Source organism: Carassius auratus, unplaced genomic scaffold (genome assembly GCF_003368295.1).
Source record: "Carassius auratus strain Wakin unplaced genomic scaffold, ASM336829v1 scaf_tig00014207, whole genome shotgun sequence".
Taxonomy (NCBI): Eukaryota; Metazoa; Chordata; class Actinopteri; order Cypriniformes; family Cyprinidae; genus Carassius; species Carassius auratus.
Window position 1 is genome coordinate 948,763 of NW_020524479.1, and position 19,764 is coordinate 968,526.

The 19,764-nt window shown below is 37.5% G+C and overlaps 1 protein-coding gene across 15 annotated transcripts in view; it reads right to left on the reverse strand.

The window, feature by feature from the left end:
* col25a1 (collagen type XXV alpha 1 chain) overlaps positions 1-19,764 on the reverse strand; it is a 130,409-nt gene that overhangs the window by 21,085 nt on the left and 89,560 nt on the right. For all 15 annotated transcript variants that reach the window (XR_003280627.1, XM_026247063.1, XM_026247064.1 and 12 more), the window contains one exon: positions 1,623-1,649. Coding sequence is in view for 14 of the 15 variants with exons in the window: in XM_026247063.1 (XP_026102848.1) it covers positions 1,623-1,649 (27 nt within the window). In the remaining variant the exon portion in view is untranslated. The remainder of the gene's footprint in view (positions 1-1,622; positions 1,650-19,764) is intronic.

Here is a 19,764-nt window from a genome sequence, read left to right on the forward strand (position 1 = left end):
CCGATTTCGAATGAGCAGAAATCTATAAGAAACGCATTGATCCATAGGTAAAATAACTGACAAAAACATATTGTTACTTTCATTACAAACTAAATTTTCAGCAATTATACTTTTTAAAGGAATAGTTCACACAAAATGTTATGTTTATATGCTTACTCCCAGGGCATCCAAGATGTAGGTGACTTTGTTTCTTCAGAAGAACACAAACTGAGATTTTTAACTAGCGTTTGATTTTTAACATATACAAACAAAACCAAATGAAACCCTGCAGCTTGTGATGAGACATTGATGTGTAAAGACAGAAAATGATTGGTCTGTCTAAGAAACTGAACAGTACTTCTATCGTTTTTTTTTTATCTCTGATTATCACCACAATGTCTAAACTGTCTGAACTGTCCTGAGTGTGTTTGCGTCTTCCTTCTTCAGCCCGCACGTGAGGCCTCTTCTTCTTCCTCTTGCTTTACGGCGGATTGCAGACATTACAGCCACATATGTATCAAATGGACCACTGACTATCTACAATCTCAATTGGGAGTATCAATAGTCTATTTGAGAGATAGGTGGCAGTAATGCACTTATAGGTCTGTGTTCTGCCATAAAGCAATAATAATAATAAGACGCCTCATGCCAGGCTAAAGAAGATGATTTCCTTTGAGAAGGACAGTTTAGACATTGCGGTGATAATCAGAGATAAAAAAAAAACAATATACATACTGTTCAGTTTCAGTTTATGTCTTTACACATCAATGTATCATCACGAGCTGCAGGGTTTAATTTGGTTTTGTTTGTGTATGTTTTATTACTTTCAAAGCTATGATTCCCATCCACTGACATTATAGGACTGACAGACTGCAACGGTTTCAGTTAAAAATGTTTGTTTGTGTTCTATTAAACAGAACTGTGATATTTAAAACTTACTGAAATACTTTAGCCACAGAGTGAAGGGTGAAGGCAGAGTGGTGTTTCTGATTTCAGTTAGCGATGAGCTGAGCGAGAGCAGAGTGATTATTAAATGCTTGGAGTGAGGAGGGGAAATTGTTGATGCTTCACTCCGCTCACATACTCTGCTGGACACCACCACACAAATGTGGCTTTTTGTTAATGACTGTCCTCCTACAGGATGAAAGACGGCTCACTACCATTTACAAGAGAAACTTTAACAGTATGTCACAGGCAATTCTAATTGCATTTTCATAAATTCATTTCTTTCAACTTATGCTTTGACTATGTTCTGGCCCACCACCTAGTTTTTTTTTTTTTTTTTTGCCAAATGCCAAACTTACTTGCCGACCCCTGGTCTACAATGAGTTGGATGACTAAGGACCTTTTGGTATAGTAGTACACAGAGGGAGGTTATGTGGTGAAAAAGACCTTCTGCAAGTCTAACAGCATTCTCTATGTACAAAACTTCCATCTATGAAAAAGGTGATTTGCTCTATGAACAATACATGGCAAGTATGCAGCATGCCTTAAAAACCAAATGTCCATATTCCATAAGAAATATGGGATTAATTTAGGCATCAGTATTGACTGAATTAACTATAAACTACTGATTCCAATAATAACAAATTTAAATCAATATCAACAACAGCACAGATATGCTTCATAACATAATGATGTACCTTTAGCCCAGTGAATCCATGAGGACCCTGCAACACAACACAGCATTAATAATATCTTTACTTTTTTTAAAACTTCATTGTCTGTTCAGATTTTTACCAAACAGAAAGTCATCTTTGGCACTGGCATAACAAATCTTATTGACAAAAACACACCACTTACAGTAAGGCAGCTAACCAGAATGAGCTTTTTACCACTGTGGGCGCTGTCGCCACCATGTTTACAAAGTGCATTTGAAGCTTTTGACTGCTGAGTGGTGATTTAACCACGAGTTATCAAACAAATGGATCAAAGCACATTTTCGCAAATAGCCATCAGCTTTGCCTCACTTATGTTTTGCCTTTGACAGCTGCAGTTGGGAAAATTAAGAAAAACACTGTAGTTCAATTATTTAATATTCACAGATGAAAATGTAGTACTTATGAAGTTATGTGTGTTTCATAGAATTAATTCAAGCAGGATAAATGTTAAGCCGATGAGCCTGTGCATATATTTTCTTTAAGCTACATAGTATTACACCATATTTTAGATGTGAAACATTTAACATGTGTGCAGCATTATTTATATAATATGAATTATGTGTTATATTATCCTAAAGAAATAGTGTGTTACTTTTCATCAGAGCATTAAAAGTGGTAGCCTATTTTAGTGAGCTAGGCTACATAAATGGATTTATATGAAAAAAAAATGTAAATATTCTCACATATTAGGCCTATATTTGTCACAAGTAAATTTTTAATTTATATTTTAAAATAAATTCCTTTAATAAAAAAAATAATGCATTTTTGTCATGCACAAACTTTGTTATGCATTACCTGTCCTTTATTTTGACAGATAACTACTTGGGAAAAAAAGTTTAATTAATTCAACAAATTAGTTACAAATTATCATTACTTACCTATAAGGCCCTAAATGGTTTAGCCCCTGCGTACCTAACTAGCCTTCTACCACGTTACAATCCATCACGCTCCCTAAGGTCACAAAACGCTGGACTTTTAGTAGTTCCTAAGATAGCAAAGTCCACTAAAGGACTTTTTCACATTTGGCTCCCAAACTCTGGAATAGCCTTCCTAAAAATGTTCGGGGTTCAGACACACTGTCTCTGTTTAAATCTAGATTAAAAACGCATCTCTTTCGCCAAGCATTTGAATAATGTATCTTAAATTGTGAGTATAGTTGTATCTGATCAAATGTGCATTCTTATTCTTTAGCTTGGGATGAAATAATTAATTTTAATTTGTTGGAACAGCAGCTATGATGTCTCTATTTGTTTATATGTTTTGTCACGGGATCTAGGATTTACACAAGCTCCAGTCTGGATCCAGAACACCTGAGAAGAGATGATGCCGACCCTCAGAGGACCCCAGATGATGCTAACCCTGAATCAACAACAGAACTAACAAACATTGCTACAAGTGTGACTGAATCATATATTAATTATTAATAATATTAATAATGTTCATCATCTGGCTGACTACGACTTGTGTACATTTCTCTACAAATCCTGTCATACGTGCACAAACTGAAAGTCACCACTTTCACAAGCTATTACTAAATATTGTAGAAACATAATTTTCTGTAAAGTTATTTTGTAACGATTTGTACTGTATTGTATTGTATTGTATTGTAAAAAGCGCTATACAAATAAACAAATTGAATTGAATTAATCCATCCATTCTTTTCAGTTTCAATTGATTTAGCTAAATCGTGGCCAAGTTTAATTTGATTAGTTTATTGTTTTAGTTAGGCTTAAATAATTTGAGCAAAGTTATACAGTACCTTGTGTTTTACTAAAATAAAGGAAATAATTCATAAAAACACGCAACAAGTTCTTAATCAGTCTACAGATGGATATCTAATTTCAGTATTAAAGTGTAGGTCTGTCCAGACAAAGAAACCTCAGCTCAGCAGTCCAAACTGTACCATAATGCATCAATCTGCTTTAGTGAAGAAATCACTAAATTGCAGTGTTGTTTAAACTGTTTTTGACAAAGAAATGTCAGTACAGTGTTATATAAAGGTAGATTAGATCAAGGCATTATATACTATAATTAGATCGATGCAATTCATCTACACTTTGACTGTATGTATACAATAGTAACCTGGTGGTCATTACTGTGTTTCACTCGCTGAAACACAGTAACTTCATACTTCATAACTAAATATATGTTTAAACCGTCTTTAACTTAAAGCAAACCTGTTTTGTTAATCTTTAAACAAGTGGAAGAGGTTTATTGTGAAATTAGAGAAGCATTCATAGAAGTGCTTATTTAATGCAACAAGTCTTAAAGGACTGAATGCACTGATTTTTCACGTCCTCTATTCTCTGTTCCCTATCTTAAATTCTTATAGCTAACGTAACAAACTCAGATGTATCCTTCCTGAATGCTATTGCTCAGTTACTAGTTAATTAAATCTAAATTTAATTACATTTAACTTTTTATCTAGAGAAGAATTAAGTTATTGGGGGTTTTTAATAGCACAGTGAATAACATGCTATGAAGGGCGGGGCACACACATGGTATGGTCTAAGCATGGGAGCTTAACACGCAGCAGCTGCGGCCAACTATGGTTTGTTGCCCAACACACATCTTACAGTTAATCACTAGTGCTAAATATTGCTCCCAATAATCAGACTGATTACCCTGTTTTAATAATAGCAGCCAGCGATTTTTAAATCTATTTACTTTCTATACCCCTTTTTGTTCCACTTTTTTGTTTGATGTTCTCTCTGAACCTCAAAAGGAAGTAGAGACTATTTTATTCCTGATTTGTTTATTTTCAACATGTGCTCTAATCTTATGACCCTATTACACAAGTCATCTAGACAAATACTAGGGCATAATTATAGTCCCGAGCACCAAGTAATCAGCATAATCTGAATAGGAATGCTCTCCTCTTCCTTTTCCCTCCTCTACTTCACTTCCTTAGAGATCGAGCCTGTTGTGAACTATCAGTAATTTCTGAGTGTTAATTTGACAATAAAAACAGTCTTACAGTAAGTCATCAATTAGAACTCTGCTTATGCTCCTTTCAGCAAACATATGCTGACCCAAACTTATCTTAGCATTCTGCTATCCACAGCTAAGATAATAACAGAATACCTCACCAGCTAACCACACCTGGCAAAACCTAGCTGTAAAACCTAGCACCACATTCTGTTTGATCTTGCGTTAGTCTCTTGCCCTTACTCTTAACATGAGTTTGCCAAAATATTGCAGATGCTCAGACTATCTGTCCAGACAGCAGACCAAAAGGACTGGCCAGGCGTTGTGAGGAACACCCATCTACCCAGGGCAACAGACAACCTACTGAACCAGAGCCGAAAGCAATTAGACAACAAAGGTACTACCGACTCATGACTCAAGCTAGAGTTATGACTACAAAGAGATCACCAAGATCATCATCTTCCTGACTAATGTCCTCATTGGTCTGAAACAGGAGGTAAATGATCTCAAGCAACAGATCACGGATCTCACAGATCCCACAAGGACCCCAGCAGAATGGAGCTACATGAGGAAACCAAAAGACTGGAAAAGGCAGCCAGAAAGGACCTGGAAAAGCTGGACAACACTCAAGATGAACTTGATCTGTCCAGAGAGAACTCAGGTATTCTTATAGGCTGCAAAAGGAACCACAGTGGGAGAGATACCCTACTCCCTCATCCTTGCTCAGCAGCGCAAATCCCCTCAACAACTACGAAAGATGAGCAAGCACTTTCTGCTTAACAACTCAGCAGACAGAACCATAATACCTCCAGCAACCACAGAGTGGAGAGGGTCCCTTCCAAGCATGCCTGCAGCAGTGCATGATGTGACCCCCAGAGACCTTGACAAGCTAGCCAGAAACACATAACCAGGAAAATAATAGTTTTCCTACTTTATGCAGTACTATCAGAATTTTAGAATGGTAGCATAATTTTAAACATTGCTTGCAAGCAGACCCAGTAATCAATCTTATGCATCCGTCTCATTAGTTTAGTAACTTCTTATACATGCGCACATCAGTTTCTGATCAAAATAAGATAAAACTATAGCTTGAATGTGCCTTCGTACAAGCAGTAGAAAGTTTTCAGTGCTATAATGTTTTTAAATCGTACGATAAGAAACTAACCTGATTTTAGCAAAGAAACCCTAATTTCTGTTGTTAGTAGAGGGTATGCATCTTCTGACGAAGTAATCTCATGTAAGCAGCATATAAATGGTACCAGAATAAATCAGTCTGATCTTGGGGGAAGAAATCCACACTTTCAGCACTGTTGTAGGTGCTCTGAGCGATGCTCCTAATTTCACCGGTTTAAGGCCTTATTATGTGTTAAGTATCTTTGTATTCATAGTGACTCGCTCATGTAAAACATTTACGTCAAATTCTAGCGTAGCTAACTATATATTCACCATTGCCTATGAAGTGAATGTGCTGTTTTGATTTGTGAATGAGTTGCATGTGATTTCATGACTGAGCCCTCCTCATCTGACCACATTTGAATTTCCTATGCATGCTGACAGCACAGATCAATCGCTGCTCCGCTTGGGCTGTGATGTGAGTTTGCATTAGTCTCCTAGCAACATGTTACCCCTGAAGTGTGAGCAGATTCTTCCGGGTTAATCTGATAATAGCACTCACTTCACATATATGTAATATCTTTGTGTAAACAAAGAACTGTGTGTAGCCAAAGCTAACTTTAGCAGCCATACAGTCTAAACTAAGCCCTTAATCTCAACTGCTAGGTGACACTTAAGCCCCTTTCACACTGCCATTCTGGCAAATATACGGGTAAAGTGTTCCAGCAATTGTTCCTGGGTCGCTAGATTTTGCACTTTCACACCGCCAGTGATTACCCGGGATATGTGCGTGCTTTCACACACAATCAGTAAAGATCCCGTAACGACACGTGACATCAGGGCGTGACGTGTAATGTACAAGTCGAAAATGCTAGGCACGTTATACTTTCATTACAGTTTGCAGATATTTTTTTTGTCGCGAACGTTGATCTTTCTTCAAAACAGCCGTTCACTCTGACATGGCATTAGATCTGGCTTTTGTTCACACAGCGCTCGTCCCGGGTCGAACCCGGCAATGTTACTAGGTCCCCGACCCGGGTTCAAAGCCAGAATCAATCCCGGGATGTCGTTGTAACATTGTAACAAATCTCAAACAAATCTCTCTGTCTGTCTGTCTCTCTCTCTCTCTCTCCTCACTTCTGGTTTCACTTCCTGTTTATTGCTATCACCTTCTCTTTGATTTTATTTTCATTAATTTACCTTTGTTTAGCATGAATGTATCAATTCAGCTAAGTTGATTTTTTTATATTCTGAAATCTGAGATTTTATTAAATCAATTGATTCATTTCCTTTTCCTTTTAGTTTCTTACAGCTATAAAGACCTTTTGTTTTAATTTTACCTTATTTCAGTTAGTTTGACCATCACCATCTTCCCCCTGGGTATAGAATTAGAGCAGTTCTAACGACTGTCGTAACCTTAATGAGCTATACAGGTTATTAGTAGTCTAATTCCTGTCTTGCCTATTACCCTCCTTACACCAGGCCCCTGAGCACACTAGAAACACTTCCTTTTGTTTCTGTTTATTTACCTCTCTCTCTCTGGTGTTCCCACAAATGTGCCAGTATGTCGAAGATATTCCACAGACATCCAGCCCTGCCAGCTCAACAGGACCACCTGGAAACCCAGCAGAGAACTGTGATGGAGATACTTCAGCCTTAATGAGCTGGACATGAGAGAACTGAAACAGTCCTGTCGACTGCGCATGTGCTCATGTAAAAGACAGCGTGCTGAACAACACACCACCAGCAGTGCAAGCCCCCCTCCCCCCCCATAACCAGCTGCGAAGGGGGGAACCAAAGCCTTCTGCTGGACACTTCAAGTTAGCTCCCTGAAAAACTCTGCAGTTACATAAAAAAAATAATAATAATTCAGGAAAACTGAAACAATGCCTGTGAATGCCATCTGCAAGCAACCTGAGCTGAAATCCAAGTCCTTGCTCAGCAACAGAGACCCTGAGAGTGGACTCACCAGCAGCTTAAACACGCAATCATAAAGGATTTCTCAGACCCAGAGTCTGAACATGGATTGATCACTGGCCTAGACACCAAACAGGGCAGGCATGAAAATCCCCATGCTTAATACCACAGACTTTGATGAGCATACTTCGAAGCTAACAATTACCCTGGCATGGAGGAGGACACTAGTTTCAAGAACCTTTTCCTCCGAAACCTCAATCCTATTGTAAGTCATCATTTAGGCATTATGGCCTGCCGCACAATGCCTATTCAACAACTGTGTGACCTGACACAGAAGACCTTTAATAAGCACAATGCCTCCACTGAGGTGTTCTCAAAACCCCACTGATTCTGAACTACACATCCCAGAATCCAAAGCATGAATCCATGCCATAATGCAAGGCCCTTCTGCAGAAAGCCGCTAGCCAGTGGAGGACAGAGCCGTCACCATGACAACAGACCCGGGTTCCAGACCAAACACTGGGAGAAGCATGGAAAAGGGTATCCTCATCCTGCAAACACCACAGTATGTCCAACAGCAGTTCACCACAACATCCTCCTCCGTACCCTTCACACAGGTGCTGAATGGAGGCTGCACAAGCACAGCTGGACACGCATTCTTCGGAGTTACAGGAGCTGCTGACACTAGCAAAAGAGCTCTTAGAACAAAACTCAACTGAGGAGTACTGGGAAGGACGAACGTCTGACTCCTTGCCTGAAGCAACCTATCTTCAGACCCCTCCAAGGAAGGAGAATCCCTTAAAACCAGACAGAACCCAAGAAGCAGCCAGACAATGTTGGATGGATCAACGGGCCCACATGTCCAACAGCAAAACCTCACTACCAACACAGTTCAGGCAAGCCCAAGTTGGTGGCGCCACAAGAGCCAAGCGACACTGAAAAAAAAACAATAGATTTCCAGTAACATTCGAGCAAAAAAGAGGGATAACAACCATCTGCTGCTCTCCTGCCATCATCACTAGGTCAATCTGAAATTCTCTGCACACTACAGAATCTCCATAGCAATTCCCTGCAATCCCTGGAACCACCTGCACTCTTACCAGTGAGAGTATAACCCGACTTTTCCAAATTGCGGGTACCATGGATAGCCTACTGGTTAACAACATCAACAAACAACCATCTTACCTTGACCAACTCACTTCAGGATGACAGGTGACACAGCCTTGACACCTGCTGCATAGTCTCAAGGACCCACACCTTGCTACAGCCTACATTACCACAGCACACCACCTGACAGCATCCACCATGGCACCACAACCACTCTTGGAGGCACCAATAGCTAGAGAGCAACCAATGTCTCCCAGCTGTGAGTAGCAGGTGCGTGTCCAATTGCTCTGCACCTTTGACGTCGCTCGCAGTTGGCTATTGGATGGACAAAAACGTTCAAAAAGGGGGGAATTATGTAGCATTTGGACCAATAAGACACACCACTATTTGTTATATTTAATAAATAATATCTAACGCCTCCTCATCTAAACAAAGGGTTTATGAACCCTACCCCCAAAAGGCAACTATCACCTAAAAAATACAGAACAGGCCTTTGCTTCCAAAGCAACCAAAGGCACACTATCTGATAACACTAGGACTTACGACGTTCAGGAATGTGGCTAAGCTACTTTTAACTCAAGACTTTCAAAAACAGACACATAATGCCAGATCACCGATCAGGGCGGTTCTTTTAGATTCAGGAATTACAGGAGAAGATGCTGAGCTAAGAGCCTTAAAAAGAACGCTAAGCTTGTGCCAGGCCTTTCAGCCTTGACTTTCCATTCATCAATAGCCTCTTATTCTAACTGGTCTTTTCACCAACTCACTTAAGCAGAGACCAACCGGAGCCCCAAAGTGCATCAGAACCCTTTTTCAAATAAGCAAGACCTGCAACATTTCAAACTTAGCCTTATTAATTGTTATATTAAGTGTCATATCCACCTTTTTCAAAGGTGAGTTTGAACTAAGAAACTGCTGTTTTCTTCAGGCTGTAGAGCTGCTGAATATCAAATTGTATGATAGCTTCATGTTTTATTTCTCCTCTCTTTATTGCTCAAGCTTTAACACTTTTTCCTACATCCACTGTATGTGTGTGTGTGTGTGTGTGTGTGTGTGTGTGTTAGACTAGTTTAAGTGTTTATGTAGTTAATAAAGTCTTACTTGTATCCCTCTTGACGTTGTTTATTGTTTGCTCATAACTGAAGTCCCTAATCATGCAGGTTTAGCTACATGCTCTGAGTAAAATTGTACAGTAAGAAAGTTATTTTCCTTAAACAGCAAAGTAAAATTCTTAGAATTGACAGACAGTTGACACTGAGAGGTCAATTTATAATTTATCATAACTAGTTATGACGGATGAATCATATTTCGCCTTCGAGCTGATTTGCTACATAAGGCTCATTATGGATTAGGCTGTTTTCATTTAATATAAACATGCGATTAGTTGAATAATGACTTAAATTAATAACTACTAGTAACTAGAACAATCTTACGTGAGGGGCAGCCCTATTAAATACCCTCTAGACATCTCTGTTAGTAGTTTTTAAAGCATGTTATAAGCATTTGCATAAATTCTGCTTTCAGAACCATCTTTAATGGAGAGATGTCACATCCTTAACATAGATTTTTCCTCTGAAACACAAAAACAAAAAATTTAATAAAATTGATATGTTTTAAGAAAGTGGTCAACCCTTCTACATTCTGCAGATATAGTTTTTTTCTGGTTAGTGCATTGTAAATCACAGAAAAACAGGGGTCTTTTTTTGTCACATCTGTGTATTTCCAAAATCTAAATTAGCCTATAAAACACGTTCATAGATTGATACTTTTCTGATGTCTGGACTCTGTTTGGGATTTATAAAAACATAAAGAGATGTTTCAATACAGTATATTGGTAACGATTATATTCTGTGAGAATTTATATTTCAGGTTTTGACTACAAGATTAAGGCAGTAACACTGGAATTGCCCAATAATTAAATAAAAAAATATTATGCCTACATGAAGTCTCTGGAAAGTTTCTTATTACTGCAATTTATTTTTACATTTGTATTGCCAAGTGACTACAGCGTTGCCATGTGCAATTAACACGAATTAACACGTTTTTGTCTCTTTCTATAAGTTTCTTTGTGTCTCTCTCTCTCAGAGATGCCTTATGTCTACTGAGAAAAACAAACAAAACCATATTGTATTGTAACACGCAATATGTTGTTCCAAAAATTTCAAAAGCCAAACTTAATGAGGAATTTGTCCTAAAACAGACACTTTGCCTAAACCTGCTCTGCAAGTTTTGAAATGCTCATCAGACACTCTCCATAGGAAAGAGAAAGCAATCCACGGCTTTAATTTTAACCCCCACAATTTATACAGCATTACCCCCCAAGTCCCAACCCCCTCCAGTTTGACTGAATTCAGTCACACTACTGGATGCTTACTGTGCCTTCACACTGCCGCCATCGAGGAGCGTCAAAAATTGCTCTGGCCGCCCTGCTCACAATGCTGTGGAAAGATTTGTGAGTGCTCTGACTTAGATTGAATGATTATCTTGTATTTAAAGTGGCCGCAAAGCAAACAAGCTTGTTAAACTTGTGCAGACTAGCCAAAATGAGGGTAACATTATAAGTTAACCTCATTAAATATTGTTGTGGATGAAGTATTAAGAGCCTTTACCTAATAATGTATAAAGCACTGTTAACCTGTTAGCCAGCACCCCGACGCCCTAATCCTGAACGCCTTTCAACTTGCAGTGTTTATGAATAGATTAAATGAAACGGGACAAATTTAATCTTGACAATCTATGTATCATTATAAAGATCTAAGCCTCAAGCATCGATGACAGATCGCTGTTTTTCAATGGAAAGCTTATAAAGACTGTATTCGCTACATTTGTGTAAGCAGTACACATAAAAACATGAGCAATGAAAACGCTGTACATACCAGGGGTGTATTCCAGAAAGCAGGGTTAACTTACCGTGAACTAAACCCTGAACTTTCGGTTGATTAACCCCAAACCTTGCTTACTCGAGGTATGTGGTTCCAAAAACGCGTCCGGGAGTAAGTTCATTCAACTCAGAGTATGTTCCTGGTTAAGACTCAAGACATTCTCAACAGAGCGACGAATCGACGAGTCACTATAGAAACGGACGCTAAGAAAAAGCGTGCCAAGCTGTTTCTTTCTTCTTCTTTTGTTCATTAGTTGTTTACATGCTTAGTGCATATCGCCACCTAATTGATGGCTGTGCAATTTTTATTTATTTCCATTTAATCTTTAATCCTTGAGAAAGAATGTGAATTATATTGTTTGTTTTATGCTAATTTATATTAAGTCATATCAGATATGTATTTTGATTTAAATTTAGACATTATAGAAAATGCCGATCCATCTGTAAGATAATATAAAATGTATTAAATAAAATAAATAAATATTATATATTTAAATATTTAATATATAAATATATATTAAGTTAAACATTACCCTACATAGTATTTATGTATGATAACTCTTATATATGCCAATAAAAGAAATAATATAATATATTGCCCTATTACTTATATTAGCGCTTTCTCATTAACATATCATATATATATATATATATATATATATATATATATATATATATATATATATATATATATATATATATATATATATATATGTATGTATAATGTTGTGCGGTATCTGTCACACCCACTGAAGGCTCGCTGAAGTGAACTAACCCTGGAACAGAACCTGCTCCGTTCGAAGCAATAACGTTGTAATATGGATCATAATTCCTTTGTGTACGTTTCAGTTCTTCAGCGACAGAACTGTTTGTGTCCATTATGGAATAACTCATGGTCAGAAACTGCATCTTTGTAGTAAAAAAAATGGCATGGTTTTGCAGTGTACAGTCTCACAAACAGAATGAAATGATCTCCACCAGAAAAAAAATTGAATGAAAGATAGGCGAAAGATAGTATATTTGAATTTTGGCGCTCCCTCGTGACGTGCTCTGACGCACATGTCAGCTGATGGAGGAGGAACTTATAGCGATCGCCTTTTTCTAGAGTTGGGTCCGAGTCCACCTTTGTCGAGTACGAGTCAAGACCAAGTCCACAAACATCAAGTCCAAGTCCAAGTCCGAATCCGAGTCCAAAAGGGGCCGAGATGGACTCAAGTCCGAGTTCTTAAAGGCCGAGTCCGCCCGAGTCCAGAAAGTAATTAAACTAAAAAAGATTATAAATTGGTATTGTAAATTTTTACATTCTATTAATATTCGTTTCTTTCGGTTGCGTTCGATTTGAGAGCCGATGAACTGATGATACTGCGCATGCATGTAATTTTTCAAGTATTTTGTTAAACATCGGAAAGTGTGCTAAAATAACTTTATATATATATATATATATATATATATATATATATATATATATATTTTTTTTTTTTAAGATGCATGTTTCTAATCTGTATATTGTAGATTATGTATGGGCCAAAGGGGTTTTCAGGGAAGTTGGACAATAATTAAGACTCTAAAGACTATGTTTAAGAGGAATAAGGGATTATTTATGAAATATCTGTACTGTATTTATAGTTGATGAAGACAGATTCACAAATTTAGTTTGTAGTAAACAGAACATGAACACGAGTAGAGCAGCTGATGAAACTGAACTGCAGCACGTGCCGGTTTGAGCGATTCTCGTTTTCAAGTCAAGAATTGGTAGCATCGGTTTTCGGATCATCAGTAAAACGGAACAGAAATCCGTTTTTATTTCGGAGGCGTCCAATTCAAGAACCGAGGAGCTGATGATACTGCGCATGCGTGATTCAGCGTGAAACCGACTGACTCACAGCGCGTCTGAACCGAACTGATTCTTTTGGTGATTGATTCTGAACTGATTCTGTGCTAATGTTATGAGTGCAGGTAATCCGAGGGCTTGAATGAAGGGCAATCCGACGAAATGTAAGTTCATTTAATAACAAATACATCGCATGGTTGTATCATGGTTTCATGGTTGTATCATGGTTGTATCATGGATCATGGTTTCTGCGCTGATGACACCTAATTTGCTTTATATCTTCAAGACTTAAATCCTCGTATGCATATTATTGCAGTTGCTGTATTTGGGTTTGTTGTTGCAAAAATTAATTGTAAACTTTTCATGATTATGAGGTTTTTAACTGACTGAAATTATGATTAGTGACTTTATATATTTGAATGTTTGATCGACAACGCCAATGCCAGTCATTACGTCGAGCGTAAAAGAACCAGTGAACCGTTTTTTTTTTCAACCGGTTTATTGAATCAAACCTTCCGAAAGAACCGGTTCGCGGAAAAGAATCAAACTTTCCATCACTAATCCACACTGATATCCAGTGAGTGATGCGTGTGTTTCGTCTATAAGCATGAGATGATATGCTACTGCTGCCTGCCGGTGTGGTGCAGTAAAATGACATAAGGGGAGACATTCATTAATTTATCATCTCAATTTTATGCTTTTTTTATTGTTACACACGCGGACTTGACTGTACTCGGAATATTTTCCGAGTCCAAAATGTTCAAGTCCGTGTCAAGTCCGAGTACAAATACACCCGAGTGCATGACAAGTCCGAGTTCATTCAAAATTGGACTCGAGTCCGAGTCCGAGTCCGAGTTTGAGTACCCCAACTCTACCTTTTTCTTTGTTTCTTTTATTTTTCAACAGTTTTTATATATGTGAGAATGTTTTATGTTGTAAGGGAAACAGGTCAATTTAGCTCAAAGGGAATCATTTAAGATTTTAAAGGGAATTTGAACAGAATCACTGTTTCACGGCTGATCACTGCGATTCACTGAACGAGCCGTTTAACATCAAATCTGCGCTGGATACTAATATCCAAACTATAGTGAAAACACTATCAATTAGCACAGTAACAAGATCGGCAGTTTACGACATTAACTTGTAAGCACAAAACACAAGATACTTCTCTTTTCAATATGAATTAGGCTTTATTAGATAAATCTAAGACATATAAACTAATCTAACACATAAACGCACGCACACACACATTCACACAAGTTGCAGGAAGGTCGAAAGTAAGGGAAAGATGAGTTTAAGAGAATGGAAATATGGAATCCCAAGTTCACAGCAATACATTAAATTGCATAAACATGAACAACCATCAATCACGTAATTAACGCTCGCATTGAGTTCCTCAATGAGGTTAAAATTATATTAGATACACCAGTAAAGGTCACAGTCTGGAGGTAAAGTTACTTGCATCTCCTGTGAAGAAGGAGCCTCGGTGAAAGGGCTATCCCGAGGTCGTTGATTGGCTGGAAGTTCAGTCTCTGAAGTGACGTCTTGGGAAGCCCGTTGTTGTTGGGTGTTGGCTGAAAGTGCAGAGTCATGTGGGCTGGTTGAAGATGAACGGACGTTACAAAACCTAACTCAGAACACGAAACTCTCAAACGGAAAAGAAAAGAAATAAAGTTTGAGAGACTAGGTTGTGTTCCTTCTCATCTTGGCATAGTAGCAGCAGGCAGGCACGCTGGAACCGCGCTCAAAGAACAATGATGACTAACCGCATGGCTAGATGCTACAAGCTAAAGCTAGGTAGCAAAGCTACAAGCTAAAAGCTAAGAGCAGGCATGACTAATAGCATGACTGATAGCACGAGCAAGGCTGGAACTAAAAGCCGACTAAAAGCGGACATGGCTAATAGCAGCAGCTAGGGACTAAAAGCAAAATTTCATGGTATCCAAAGTATTTAAACTTCCCTGTTGGCCACCCCTCAAATGTTGCCTTGACCAATCAGATATGGTCTTGGCTCGGGGGTATCATAAATCATTTGTTTATCTTACCAAGCATGTGGTTCCTGCCTCACAGGGTCTAATTTTGGACATGATTCCTATAACACGATTATGATATATTTTACAAATAAATGATTGTCAGGACAATATCAAGCAAGAAAATTCGGTTATATCAATACTAGACATGACTATGTATCCTATAGTTATCAAAAGCCATACACAATAAGTGATTATACATGATAGTCAAATGTGTGGGTTACACATAAATGAATATGGAGTTAAGCAATGGAATGATTCATTTATAAGTCTTTTTGAGTTTATTCTGGTCCATATATAATGTACAAAAAGCAGTTTCTTTGCCATTCTCTGGCAAAGGGATGTTCTGTAGAGACAGAGGTTTAAAGCCCTTCCCCCCCTTAGGAATTTCAGTCTGGTTCTGCTGGGTGGGGGAAGTCAATGCAAGTATTTAACTTGATCTCCTGGGTTTACATGTGATGTCCAGCGTTGTATTTCAATTACGAACAATAAATTTGACAATCTCTTCTTCGAATTAAAATTGTCAATAATTGTTCTATTGGTGTTAATGTTGAAAGCTGTTGTGTGAACAAGTTGGTTGGTTGGTTATCTTGCTTGGTTCTTGTGGCACTAGAACTGATTTATGACTTCCTGAGGAGTTCGGCTCTCGTTTCAATGCACAAAGCTCTGATATACTCTTTAATTTGTCTGGTACGACTCATTTCTGCTACAATGTTGAATGTAAATGTATCTGCATGATTACCATCTGTTTGAGTGCAAATCAGCCCAAATCAGCTCACTATTACTGCATGATCACAACTATCAAAGTGAACGCGTCTATATGAATAGAGAGAGTGGATTATTTACTATATGGCGCATTTGTGTTATTACCATCTGTAAAAGTGGCCATCAGCACATCAGCACTTACTTGCAGCGTAATTCATTGTAAATGCTGCATTTCTAGCAATCTCGTGATTTTCTGTAATTGGCAAACAAAGTTAAATCTTTTTTTATTTTTCTTATTATTCTTACTTTTCTTACTCAAATTATTCTTATTGTATTTTTCTAGTGCTCAAATAAATCACTTATATGATGTCTAAGTTTCTGTCTAGTGTTTTGTAATGGAAAAAAAAAAACTATGCAGTTGTATGTTTACTGACTAAATTGTTTGTAGAAGCCTTCAATACTATTGGGAAATATATTTTTGTATATAAGGGGGTGGGGGTCTAGACATAGTCTCATAAAAAATATTTGCAGGAGTCTCATTTTTCATGATATCTCATTCAGATTTGAAACAGAAAGTCTTGAGATATGTGGCTTTCAACCCATTACTTTTCTAGATTGCTCCAGGCATCATTTTATGTATTTTTATATCAAATAAAAAAAACAAATATTAATAAGTGTGGTAAAAAATAAGTGTGGTAAAAAAAGTTCAAAGCACTTCAGAGTCTAAAACTTTTAATATTTTTGAGCATTGTCAAATCTGGTTGATAAAAAGTAAAACCCAAAGGGTCTTCTTTCCAAAGACACCACTGAAGTAGGAAACTGTTACAATTATAAGTTAGGTAGAGCACTTTCAGCTGTGAGTCCCATAATGGGGGGTGCTGGCTAACAGGTTCAAATACTCTAATGCAAGTAAAAGTCCTGCATTGAAAATGTTACTTAAGTAAATATAATCAAGTATAAACATTACTTAATGTAAGTATAATCAAGGAAATTTGTTTAAAAGTAAACTGGGACTACTGTACCATTATTTATTATATCATTAGATTATTATTCCTATATTGTTACTGTACATCAGCAACTCACCAGGAACATGAACAATCTCAGTAGTCATGTGTCGTTCGTGAATGAATCATTCTTTTTGAATGAATCTTTTAGGTTAACAAATCATTCTCGTTCATGTAATCCACTGACTCATATTTCCCGTTCACTGAAGTTCCTCCCTCCACAGCCGTGCAACCAGTGCTATTAGGATTAGTATTTCATACTGTCAAATAGTTACTCAACCTTGAGCTAATTTCCTTCGAGTATGACATGTGATGGAGCATGTGATTTGTTGAATGTAGTGAATGAATACGCCCTTCACTGAACGAGTTTCATATGAATCTGAACGAGATCTAGAGATATCGTTCATGAAGGAAATGACTGAACCGGTACACATGTTGTTCGAGAACGAGTTGAATGAAATGATACATGTCGTTCATGAAGGAAATGACAGATCTGATACCCATGTCGTTCTTGAATGAGTTGAATTATTTAGTACATCTCGTTCATTAATGAAATGAATGCGAACGAGTTGATTGAACGGATACATGCCGTTTGTGAATGAACTGGTACATATCTTATCTCACTGGTGAACGAAATGAATGAGAGTAAACCAGGTCAGTAGGCCATTTAGCATGTCAAACTCATAAAATGCAAAGTGCAGTTATAGGTACTGTGCACATACGCTTGTTTTCATATTTAGCATAGAGAACATAATTCCATGTTTAATCCCCCAATTATGAATGTGAATATATAGGCTAATACTGTATATGAACTGTCTGACCAAACAATTAAAATGATAATTATGCAAGAAAACTTTGTGCTTTATTCATCTGATCAACTTAAATAGACTTTATATATTGAATGTGATTATGCACACATTATAATAAAGCCAAATCAGTTTTTGTAACAAATGAATACGTTCATTGACTTAAGACACTCTTTTTCGCCACCTGCTGACATATTTTGTGTAATCCGAAGAAATGGTCACTGAACGAATCAGAACGAATCATTTTGGTGAACGAACTGAAAATGAACAAATCACTTGAAATAATCATAATTTACACCACTAAATCTCAGACACCTTGGTCCACGTATAATTTTTATTTGATTTTTTATGTCCCTGTATGCAAGCAGGGACACATCATTGATTATTACAAACCCGCCACAGCAATGATCAACCTGTCCTCTATTTTACTTGATGTGGTCGGAGCTGCGTTCACTGGAATCCTCTCAAGCGGTGGACTTCTACGTTCTGATTGGTTGCCTGCTGAACCACGCCATAGTTTATTACCATAAAGTTGCTCTGATTTCAACTCTCTTCGACACTCTCAATGGCCAAGTCGCACCGCACCATTCATCGCCGCTACTCAAGGCCAGCTCACATTGAATATGAATGACTTCCGGCCACTTTGACGCTCTCAAAGATGGAGGTGAGAACACACAGTTAGAGTAAAATGGACATGCTCTACCTAAAAGAAGGGGAAAAATGGTGTAACATAAACCAGAATACACACATCTGTATTAATCACTTTATATATTATGTATATATATATATATTAGTGGTGGACATAGATTATTTTTTTTAATCTAGATTAATCTCATTGTGGTCTTGAAATTAATCTAGATTAAAATGGCTCATTCGAATTGCCATAGCTGGGGTCAGTGGGCCCTGTTTGAAATTGATTCATTTGTATTCATTTATTTTTATTTATTTGTGCTATTTACACAAAGTTTAAGTTTTTTTCAGTTCTGTCGGTGTCAAGGTACAGAAACCAAATAATTAAATGTAAAATAGCACTGGATAGTCTTCAATGTAAAAATTAAATATACATTCAAACCTACATTTATTCAGTGTAGCAGAAATGAGTCGAACCAGACAAATTAAAGAGTCTATCAGAGCTGTGTGCATTGAAACGAGAGCCGAACTCCTCAGGAAGTCATAAATCAGTTCTAGTGCCACAAGAACCAAGCAAGATAACCAACCAACCAGACCAGAGACCAACCAGAGAATGGCAAAGAAACTTCTTTCGTACAGATATATGGACCAGAATGAACTCAAAAAAGACTTATAAATGAATCATTCCATTTCTTAACTCCATATTCATTTATGTGTAACCCACACATTTGACTATCATGTATAATCACTTATTGTGTATGTCTTTTGATAACTATAGGATACATAGTCATGTCTAGTATTGATATAATCTAATTTTCTTGCTTGATATTGTGCTGACAATCATTTATTTCTAAAATATATCATAATCGTGTTATAGGAATCATGTCCAAAATTAGACCCTTCGGGGCAGGAACCACGTGCTTGGTAAGATAAACAAATGATTTATGATACCCCCGAGCCAAGACCATATCTGATTGGTCAAGGCAACATTTGAGGGGTGGCCAACAGGGAAGTTTAAATACTTTGGACACCATGAAATTTGGCTTTTAGTTCCAGCCTTGCTCGTGCAATCAGTCATGCTATTAGTCATGCCTGCTCTTAGCTTTTAGCTTGTAGCTTTGCTACCTAGCTTTAGCTTGTAGCATCTAGCCATGCGGTTAGTCATCATTGTT